Genomic DNA, 11,599 nt, shown 5'->3' on the forward strand with positions numbered 1-11,599 from the left:
TCTCGAGAAACAGGAAAGTACAATTAACCCTTAATAACCATGACGAGCAATAACTTCACATGCATAACCACTTTTAGTCCATTTTAATTTTTTTTTGTCGAAATAAAAAAAAACTTTTTACGAAAACTGAAACAACTGACCAATTAATGTAAAATCATACATGTGGATGTAATAACAAGTACGAAAATAAATGAAAGTTTGCAAAATGATAAAGCATATATAAAAAAGAGATCATTCGAAGATTTTTTTTCGTTATACCCATGGGATGAGATCATAATCTAAGCCTACCACATCATTTGCCATAGCGACCCTGCATTTCCTGGCGTAATTAAATTGATATTCGAATAGTAGATTTGTATCTAAGAAGGACTGAAGGAGCATGGTTTGAATTTCCTAGGATTCATTTACTTAGAAAATAAATTTGTCCCATTTAGAAGGCCGCTCAATAATGTGATTTACCTCTCTTCTATAAAATCTTAGATCATATAATAGAGAGGGCATCCGGAATGAACGTTTTCACCATTGGCATCACATAGAATGCATGATAATACTCACACGATGACTGTTGTCATTCACACTTAGTCACTTTGCTTGATTTATCTCCCTTCCATAAGATCTTAGATTGGATAATAGAGGTCCCCAGGGTGTAGCATAGATGGGGAGTGCATGGTTCTGTGGCTGAAAGGTCCAGGGGTCGATCCCCGGGGTGTCACTGCCTGGGGTTAACGTCTCCGCCATGTACTTTCCACCTGTGTACCTGTATTTACCTCTCTCCATATCCATAGGACCGACTCTAAGAGGGCCGTTAATGTGACGATTCCATATTTTTTTAGATTGGATAATAAAGAGGCATTTGGAATGAGTTATCACCATTTGCATCGCATAGAATGCATGACAATACTCACACGATGACTGTTGTCATTCACACTTAGTCACTTTGGCCTTCTTCTCAGGGATTGGTTCAAATATCTGTCGCAGTAGAAGGATCCGAAATGTTATAGCAAAATTGCATCTCCGTCGCAAATTAGATCTTCTTTGTCTCCATTGCGAATCAAAAAGGAAAATTTGATATGAAAAGAATCAAAATCCTTTGGCCGTAGCCCTAGGTTTGTCTCCTGACCGCAAATTTCACAAAACTTGCTTGAGAGCTTCAAATCATTCTCTAAACCAAACGAGCCACACATTCTTTAGGAGACTAAGAACAAGATAGAAAATTTGCAAAAAAAAAAAAAAAAAAAAAAAAAAAAAAAAACACCTTTACGAATCCAGAGCAACCAAAGGGGGTTTCCATGCTCGTGGAATTCTCCTCATGGCAGATGCAACACAGGCAAACGGAAACGAAAGTGGATTCCATGGTTGCGCTTCTCTAGATCTATTTTCTCTTACTAGTGTGATGCAAAAGAGATGATAATACCCAACCCCTCCCACTATTCATTCTAAAGCCTACTTAGAAGGAGATAAATCGTAGTACTGAGTGGCACCTTGTGTAAGGGAAGTAACTGCACCATCCACCGTAAAATATATTTTGTAAAAGGAAGATAAATCATGGTATCGAACAATCATCCGAAAACCTTAAATCACGATATGAGTGGCACCTACAATGCGAGCGTGTGACCCTAGTTAACGACTCACTCGACCGTAAGAGAGAATTTGTGAAAGAAAAATAAATCAAGGTATTAAACCACCACCCACTCAAGACCTAAGGAAAGACAGATAAAACTTCCTAAGCGAGGGAAAATTAAATTATATGGAATTCGAATCTTGCTAATACAAATCTACAATACTAACTCAACTATGTGCCAGGGAAAACAAACAAACAATTGCCCCCGAACACGATGCAATAGGATTCTATTTAACCTAATTATTGATGACAAATTTTCATAGGATCATGTTGCTGCCTCCAAATTAAATATTTGAATTATCCAATAAGAAGACCATTTTAAAAGGATTCCTTTTCAACATTTTACGCTACGGGCCCAAGCTTTTCATTATTTAACATCACAGGCCTTCTTTTGCTGAGGTGACGTTTAATTGAATGATTATAGATATAAATTTAACAATAACATAAAATGAGAATAAAAATTGATGAATTCTTATAAATTTAAAAATCATTCTTAAATTATTTTCAAACTCACAATCTAAATATTATTTTCTAATATCATTTCATTCCCTTATTTTCAAATCCATCAACCAAACCCCTCAGAAAACTTAAATTTGCTAAATTTAAGTTTTACCACTTCTGTTTTTTAAGAGCAAATTAATTAAAATCTATTAGTCAATTCATCGTAGCAAGCCATGCTTTCAACGTATTAAAAAAAAGCTATTATTAACCTATTAATCAACCTAGCAAAAACAAATGCAGATTCTTATTATGAAAAAAATACAGAAATCATTTTTTGAAATTTTTTTTAAAATATTCGCCAACTAATCGATGAATTTCATATTATTTGCAACCACCAATGAATTTTTTAGTAAATCTTAAACGAAGGGAGGGAAGACCATAAACAAAATAAGATCGCACAACACCATACAAACATATAATCGCCCACGTACAAAACCAAATGTTATTTAGAATAAACACTCGTTCAATCTAACATATAGAAAAACATTGAAAGGTAACAAACACCGATTCCATTTAAAGATAAAGAAAAACCATACAAAGGTCGTTGGACAAAAAATGCCTATAACTTGTGGATTCTACAAGTTATCTAAGAAGTAGCAGTTTCAACTATTGTAGAAATTAAGTAGCCAATTAATCCTTAGTTGTGGATTCTAACTACATTATCTAGGGAACTGACATGCAGAGACGTTAGGGAATCTGTAATGAACATAACATTTTTCTCCCAATTCTATAAGTAGATGCAGAGATACACATATCATCCGTAGTAATATTGAATCCTACATTTGAAGATAAGATCAAATTATTTGTGAAAAAGTATACTGGAACAAGTACCTTAAATTGCGGGATCACAGATTAAAAAGAACACCTCATGAAAGGAATTTAGCAGTAAGATTGCTACACCATTGTTTGCCAATTGAAAGTCTACTGGATACGATACTGGAACATTCAATGCAAGAGAAACAAAACCATAAACGAATCTAAAAGGTGAAACCGACTGTCTCCGCACTCAATCCTCTATTGCTCCATCTCAGAACCCGAGGCGGCGGCAGCCTTCTTGTTGAGTTCGTTATGCTTCCTCGAGTACCTCAGGTTCCTAAGATATTTTGGGTCCATCTGCCACAAGGAACGAAATAGATCATTGATAGGAACATACAAAAAAAAGATCCTTAGTTCTATAAAACGTATAAACTGGAGAACATACAAAATGGTGAAAAAAGACAAAACATAAAACTAAATTTATGGAAACGGTAAAAAGGAAAGAGATCGATACCCCCTTGGTGGACGTATGGCGATGCCTCTTGGGCTTCTTGATCCCGTTCCTATGAGCTTTGTACGACTGGTTGTGCGCCGTGTGGTTCTTCGACTTCGCCATTTCTGAATCGAGCGAAGGGCGTTTCGACAAATCTTAAAAACAAAAACCAGCAAGGTGAAAGATTAGGAAGAGGAGATCGTACCAGGAGAATCGGAGCGTGCCCTAAAACTTCTTCTGCCGCCGTCCGCCAGCCGCTAGGGTTCCACCTACGCTGAGCTTTTATAGGAGAGTTAATGGGCACAATTACTGTATTACCCTTTCAGCCATATGGTTAAGTTGGGCCTCAAGCCCAAGTTCTCGATCACAATCAAACTTGGGCCCTACAGTTCCATCATCCTCCTGTCAATGACCGGCCGCCCACCTCGTTCAACGCGTTGGTGGGTGTCTAGTGACGACGTCGACAAGCACGAACGAAGAACGCGCGACGGACACTCCACAAGGCCCAGGTTCCACGCGGTAGTTATAATTCATTTGTTCTTTGACTGATCTAGTCCACTCTCACTCTGTTTTATCTTCTTCGATCTCTGATATAAATACGCCTCCCCACTCTTCCCTTCTCTTAAATCTTCCTCGAAGTTCAAGAAATATATACGCTCGATTAGCCCCAGAAGTAAATAAATAGCGTCCTGCTAGCGGAGGAGTCGGAGATCAGCTCAAAATTAAACCAGGAATATGGGCAACGGAGCGTCGTGCGTTCCCCGGTGCATCCAGGCAGCTGCTACGGCCAAGGTCGTCGGCCCAGACGGCGTCCTCCGCCCAATCGAGGCCCCCGCCGGCGCCGCAGAGATCATGATGGAGTTCCCCGGCCACGCGGTGGCGCGCGCCGACGAGGCGCTGAGGACCCGGCGCGCCGCCGGGATATTGCGGGCGGATGAGGAGCTGCTGCCCGGGGCGGTCTACTTGCTGCTGCCCCTGAACCGGGTCGGGTCCCGGCTCTCCGACTGCCAGGTGGAGGTTCTGCTCGAGGCCGTCGGTCGTCGGAGGCGGCGGTGCAAGGAGGACTGTCGTGGGAGGAGGGTGTTCCCGGAGATAAGCGGCGGAAGCGAGGAAAAGACGAGCAAGCGAGTTGGCGGATGCCGGCAGTGGAGACCGTCATTGGATACCATCCATGAGTCCAAGTCTAGATGAAGGCACACGCATCTTGTTGATGATAATTGATGGATCATTATTTTTGTGCTTTCCTATCATTTTATTGTCACGCAAAAATTCGTGAAGCTAATTCATTGCATCCTAAGAAATATCTGCTAAACATCGATAATTGGAGTCCAAAGCTCGACTAATTATTAACGGAGGTAGAACAATCGATTGATCGAAAACGACTTCTCACCAAAGGCACAATTGAGAAATCAGAAAGAAACAAACTGCCACTGATGAAACTAGAGTTTTCACTCACAGTCATCCTCCTAAACACCTTCAAATGGTCATTGAGATCATAATGAAGGCAACGACGGTATCCACCATTATCGATTCCTTGTACAACCAATCACGGAATAAACATCATCCTTGCAATCTTGCTTAGTTCCTAAAATTAATAAGAAACTAAAAAAACAAGAATGTGTTGGGCCGGATTTTCTTTAGGTTAGCCCAGTTGAAACCCACATTAGCTTCTTACCCACAGGGAGAATCAGTTTTTAAATTATTTTATAAAAAAAGTGGCAAAAAAATCCCATTATTGAATTTTTTTTTCGATGAAGTAAGTTTCTGCAGCTGCGCAATTGAACAAAAGCACCATCCTTGATGATTTCTTCAGCTGCTCGTTCTTGTCACTTACTGTCAGTTTGTCTTGCTATGCTAGGCAATGGATCCGGTTTTAGAGGAGTTTCCGTTGATTATCAGAATAAATCGGAAAGTATTCACAGTAAAACGGAGGACCAGCTCATTCTAATTCTTATACTTAATCCATCGAAATCAGTAAATAAGCATCATATTCTCAGAAAAGCTAGTGGAATTAAGACATTCTTGTCCTTACCACCTCCTAATTTCTTGTGTTTTCCATTTAAGAAAAAGAGCCCTGGCACCACCTTTTACACCATCAATGTAAACCTACACAGTCCCCCCTCCTCGATCACTGATCAGCGAGGACACAAACTCAAGCAAATGAATGCGCGATGAGTCGCCTCAAGGAGAAAGAAAAACACTCATAGCTAGTTATCTGGCACCAGACATACCCTAAAGAAAGCCTCAATCATTCCATAACGTGTCATGTGGCCGAAGCCAGAGAGGGCCCTCGATCGTTCTCCTTCTGCAGGTTCACTAACTGAAAGATAGCCTTCAATGATAGCAGCAGCGTCCTTGAGTTAGCAACGAAATTAATTAGAGTCCCCTCTCGTCAAATCTATTCATCTTCATGTTCCTTTGTCTCGAGCTTTCCCCGCTAGTTTGTCCTGATGCTCCAGCATCAGCCGAAGAGAGAGAAGTGGGGCGCGAGCTTGCACTGAGCTGGAAAGCAGCCTTGCAAAGTGTTGTACAGGTGGCCACTGTACCCTTTCCTACGCTTTTGGCTCTTCCAGCCTTTTGAACTGATGATTTGCAATCAGCCAGCGAGAGGAAAGAGACTCCTGTGAAGAGGACTTTAATCTCATATTAAAAATTTCAAAATACATTGTTCGATTTATATTCGATCCGTGAGGTAATAAAAGAATATGTATAAGAGTCAATAATTCTACTGAAACAGTACGATTATATGTAACTGTCAATTCTATGACGCTCTTGATCCCGAGTTATTTATCCCCAAGTTATCCTCGACTTGGCAGCATATCGATTTCATACCACTCTGGTCATCAATCTTTGAGCCTTCTCTTGATAGAAATTGACACGAAAGAAAAAATAGCTAACTTAATTTGATGTATTTAAAAAATATTAAGAAATAAATAATATAAAATTTTATATAATTAATTATCAAAACGCTAAATTATCCTAAAGACTATAAATAAATAATTTTAATAAAATTATATAATCTAACACTCCCGACTCGCAGCGGCCACTATAACACTCTCAACTAAAAATAATGTCATCATTTATTTCAAGAAATAGATAACATGTCTACATATCTTGGGATTTCATACTATTTTAAGAAGTAGATAGCGATCATGCAGATTTTGAGATTTCAGACTGAGGCGATAATAAAGGGGGTGCCCGTTCAGTACGAGTTAACTGCCAAGGTGGAGATCAAAGTCAAGGTAATTAATGTCAGGGTGTCAAAGGACTCGCTTACGGTGGTCGAGCGGAGGTTAACTATAAGGGTCGGTCGGGGCAAACAATGTCCGATCGAAAATAGGCTTGGCTGAGCTGACCGCCCGTCTAGCTCGGAACAGTATGGTAAGATCGTAAAACGCTCAGTATGGAGAGGCAAAACACCAGGAGACCAGAGCGTTTGTCCGATCGAGAGGAGGCAGTCTACTATATCCAATCGCTGTAAAGAAGAACAACCGAGGCCGACCAAGCAGAGGAGTCCCCAGCCAAGCGGCTATCTTGCTTAGTCGAGTAACAGGATCATTGTTGTATCTCGTAATATTCTTTTGGGAGATAGTGTCGCTGACACAAGGCGTGGTCAACAGGCGAATCGTACTGCGGAAGCTTCTATTGTCTTGTCAGGGATATGCATGCCCTGTTAAGGTATGGGACCAGAGGCACTTCCTGACAGATCCTCTTATAGGACACATTGGAGAACGTGCCCACGCCTCGAGGAGCATGCACGTTGCCTACTAGGGATTTATATAAAAGGGATGTCCATATACCGACGAAAGGACGTGGTATTTACTATTTGTGCTTGTCCTACTATTGCTCCACTTAAATCGTCAATTGGAGTTGGGCCTGTCGGGTTGGTCCACCTTGCACCACTAAATAATTTAAGCGGATTGAATTAAAATTTAATCAACTCATTTAAAGGTGGGTCTAAGTGGGTTGATCTGCCTGGCCCGTGACTCGTACGAGTTAGCCCACGAGTTGAGGACAAAAGAAAATCCTCAAAACTTAAAATAAAAATGGAAAATTTAAGAATTTCGAAGACAAGATTTTAACTTGAATCAGATCGGATTCGATCAACTTCTGTACTCAAATAAAAGCAAAAAATAATTGTCAAAAGAAATAAAAACAAACACTTTAAAAGATAGAGTATATACACCCTAGCTGAACTTTGGATATGAAGATACTTAACATCATCATATATGTGTGCTAAATCGTGGGTTAGACCAATCTAATTCGTAACTAACTTTAAAACTTTTAATTTTTTTTATATGTAACTTTTTAGTGGGCATGGGTTGGCCCGCCTAACTCTTAATGCGCCTTGAGTTGGGTTAGGTTGGAAATTTTTCAACCCACCAAGATAACGAGTTAGCCCACCCCGCCCCATCAAATAGTCAGCCCACCATGGGTTGGTCCATCCTACCATGGTTTGGCTCATCTGATAGCTCTAGCTGGCCTCTTTGAGCCTCAGGAACCACCTACGGTTTAGACTTAGAGGCCGCTAGGGACTGAACTTTAGCTTTAATTGCCTCCATTACAGTGTGGATTGACTCTAGTTCATGGAGTCGATTTTCTGCTAGAGCTTGGGCTGATTTAGTATCTTCACGGATGGATATTCGTGCTACCTGCAACTTACCCTTAGCTTTAGTTTTGGCTACTGATAGTCGTCATTTTGAATGTCACAAGGCGCTTCAAATTAATAAAGATAGGGAACCAAAGTAAACTCAAGAAAAGAGATGTAGCAACGAGTTTCAAGTCGTATTTTCCCAAGGATAACTAGTAAATGTGTGTGAATTCTAAATTTAAAGTTGTTTTTGGATTTTCTAACATCAATAGGTGTCTTAGTCTTAATCTAGCTAAAAGAAAATGTCTAAAAGTTAAACTAACAATGTGTATCTAATTATGCTAGCTCAACAATAGAATAATAAGTATCTTCAATTTGAATTAAAGCAAAACTTTGATTTCTTTCAACAAATAGATTGTCAAAGGAATTCAAACTTGATCTCGACATGATACACTTATTTGAATTAAAAATCTAACTACAATTGCTTATTCTATTCAAATTGCAAAGAGCTAAAGATACGATCAAGGATTTATGATACAGCAAAGTAATGAATGAAATGCAACAATCAAAATTCAAAGATTCTTGGCTAAAATGAAAACTGCATAAATAAGTATCAGATCATCGGATCTGAGCAAAAGGTAGAAAGATTCAAAAGTAAAACCAAATGAAAGAGCATTCCACAACCAAACCCTAGTTCAAACTCCTTCTTTCTGCTGTAACATAGAGATGCTATTGGGAATGCCCTTCAAGCAACCGACGGTGAAGTTCTGAACTCCCATCTCATCTAACATTGTTCATAGCTTGTGGAGAACACCCTCTTCAAGCTCGCAATGTCCGAATTCGCCAGCATCCGAAGATCGCCGTCGACAGAATGGGGAGCGCCCTCAAATCTGCCGAGGATGAACTTCGCGGAATCAAGATCACGAAACGGAGAACGCCCTCAAATCGTGCCTTGCTTCTTGATTATTGGTTCTCGGATTGTCCAAGGCTCTCCGTCGACGACGAAATTTGATCTTGGATCTGGAGTGTGGAAGGGAAACTGCGGGGACGAAGATGAACAATAGAAGAAAATCGCGAGGAAGAAGTGTCGCCCGAGCTCCGCGAAGTCACTGTAGCTTCTCAGGTTTTAAACCTCTCCCAATCTGATCCAACGGTCCAGAATATTTCAGATCTCATCCAATGGTAAGAACATCTCGGATCTGGATCAAAATCTTTGGATCTTCATTAACGACTGAGATCTGCTCCTCATTAGGTTGGATGGGATGGGTCTTCAACGGATAGCTTAGATATGCTCCGATCTTAGATGAATGGTCCAAATCACTCGAAGGCTTGATCGTCTCGTTTAGCCCTAGATTTGAGCCCAAATGATCTGATCTGATCGGGTGCATAATCCTTTTGATGCCTACAAAGAATATATCAACTATTAGAATCAAATACCATGATTTTAGGCTAATTTATAATTGAATCCAAGATCAAATGTAATTATGAAATGTGATGTAAATATGAATTCAATATATGAGAAGATCATTAAAAACTTGCATTATTGTGGCAAAAAAGGCGAATACGCTCGCCCCCAACACCCCCGCCAGCTCGTCCCAAGGCCAACACGGAGGAGGTAAATCACGGGTGGCTACTAGAATTTGGAATAATGACTAGCACATAAAGGAGGTATTTACCTCGATTTTGCCGAGATTCGAACCCCAAATAATGTAGCAAAATCATGGTTATCATCTACCTCCACCTCAGCTCAGGTAGATTCCAATTTGCACAGTCGAGACTCCACTAGAGGTTTGGTCGATTTGGCCTCCACTTTGGTAGTTACTAGTTTCACTGTCAAAAGTCTAAATTTGTTCCGACTGACTTCCAACTCAGTTTGGGTAGATGTCGCCTTGGCTTAGGTCACCTCTAACTCTGTCTTCTAGGTATCCATCGTTGCTTTCAACTGATCCACCTCCTTTTGCTATTCCTTCTTCCCTGATTTCAACTCCTTGATCTCGGCTTTGAAAGGTTCCAATTTCTCCTTCATCACCTCCAGGTCACACATTGCCTAGAGCTGCTCCGCTATTTTTTCAGCCAATACCCCCCCCCCCCCCTTAGCCAATTGACATTCGCCTAAGCTATGGCCGGGTCAGCTCTTAATTTCTTCAAGCGGGTAATCTCCACCCACGCAAAGGACATCTCCGTTCAGAGTGCGGTGACAACATGCTCGGTAGGGGCTTGGGCTAATTGAGCCTTTAACTTAGCCACTCGAGCCCATAGGGCTTGGTAACCTTCCTATACTTTAGGGAATCACCGATCGAATACCACCAGTTAGCCATATGATCGACTCTAATCAGTAAAAGTTCCTCTACCAGTGCCCTAAAGGACATAACCTTGGTTGCTTCTTCACCATCCATCCACTTGGTCGCCATTCGACAATAGAGAGTAAGATCCAGTTTGCTCCCTCTCTTGTCCGGGAGAGAAGGCTCAATTGAGGCATCACCTTGATGAGCCTAAAAGTCGAGGCCCAAAATGGCATGATGAACTGACCCTGATGTGTAGGCCCTCTATCCCGGTGAAGAAAGGCAATGTCCTACCCTCAAGAGGTGTTGGCAAATCCCGCAGATGGGAATAACTGGCTTCAGTTCAGTAGATCCCTATCCCAGTTGGGGACGCTGGAAGTTGTATAGGAAAATGACCACCATGGGTCATGTCCCTGGCATGAGAACCTCCTGATTTGATAAGGGATGTTGGATTCGGGATCTCGAAGGTGGAATCAAGACTTGAGTGGGTCATGGGAAGACGTGCCTGGAGAAGTCCTTGGCGAACGACGCCTCTTCCTCGTCAGCCTTAGAAGAGTCCCCGACTCCACCGAAAGTGTAAGCTCTATATCTGCTAGTTGGGGAACCAGGGTCATCCCTGGTCTCTCAGGTGGAGTTGGTCTTGTAGTAACCACCCGGGCCACTACCTCCGTAGGAGTCGGGGCCAGAGCAAGTGGCATCCCCTCATCAAACCTTGCCGCCATGGTCAATTCAATGATCTCGACACCGTGCGCCTCTAATTCGGTCTCCGTCATCTTCACCACTTTGTTCATTGACACTCTCATCATGATGCCAGCTGCATAAATCGGTAACACATTCAATTAGAACTCAAAACTAGTGCAAATAAAAAGTCTTACCAAATGAATCTTATAGAGGAGTCTAGACGAGACTCAACCCAAATTTATGAAGTAACCCCTTCTTAGGTATATGATTAATGTCGAATTGTAAGTCTTGAAGCTTCTTGGAAGCACTAAAATAACTTCAGTCCAAGTAGTAATTTTTCAAAATTGAAGGTGTGGGTAATTCAATCTGCCACCGAGTTGGCCAAGAGACAAGATTTGAGAGGTTTTATATAGAAAAATTAGGGGGCTTCCACCCCTTGTATGAAGATGCGAGACTCTTTTTTGAGCCTGAGCCCAACTCTAGATGAAAAGAAGGAGATTCCGTCTTCCATCTTCTTTGGGTGGAAGAAAAAATGGAAAATATGGGAAGAAAGGAAAATTTGATATAATTAGAATAGGATGACTACTCCGGTTAGAATCTAGAATGAGTTTGGGCCTAATTGGGAAAAGGTAATGTGAAAATATTTTGACTCTTCGGTGAAGAATGCTGAAATT

The 11,599-nt window shown here is 41.1% G+C and overlaps 2 protein-coding genes across 2 annotated transcripts; one reads left to right on the forward strand and one right to left on the reverse strand.

The window, feature by feature from the left end:
- Positions 1–2,974: 2,974 nt before the first annotated feature.
- LOC122036380 (60S ribosomal protein L29-1-like) lies at positions 2,975–3,737 on the reverse strand. Its single transcript, XM_042595674.1, has 3 exons — positions 3,577–3,737; positions 3,393–3,496; positions 2,975–3,235 (listed from the first exon to the last, which is right to left on the reverse strand). The coding sequence occupies exons 2-3, from the start codon at positions 3,492–3,494 to the stop codon at positions 3,137–3,139; spliced, it is 201 nt and encodes a 66-aa protein (XP_042451608.1). The 5' UTR covers positions 3,495–3,496; positions 3,577–3,737; the 3' UTR covers positions 2,975–3,136.
- Positions 3,738–3,980: 243 nt separating this feature from the next.
- LOC122036379 lies at positions 3,981–4,683 on the forward strand. The gene has a single exon (XM_042595673.1). It carries the CDS (start codon positions 4,107–4,109, stop codon positions 4,560–4,562), a length of 456 nt encoding a protein of 151 aa, XP_042451607.1. The 5' UTR covers positions 3,981–4,106; the 3' UTR covers positions 4,563–4,683.
- Positions 4,684–11,599: the final 6,916 nt, after the last annotated feature.

This window comes from Zingiber officinale, unplaced genomic scaffold, assembly GCF_018446385.1.
Source record: "Zingiber officinale cultivar Zhangliang unplaced genomic scaffold, Zo_v1.1 ctg149, whole genome shotgun sequence".
Taxonomy (NCBI): domain Eukaryota; kingdom Viridiplantae; phylum Streptophyta; class Magnoliopsida; order Zingiberales; family Zingiberaceae; genus Zingiber; species Zingiber officinale.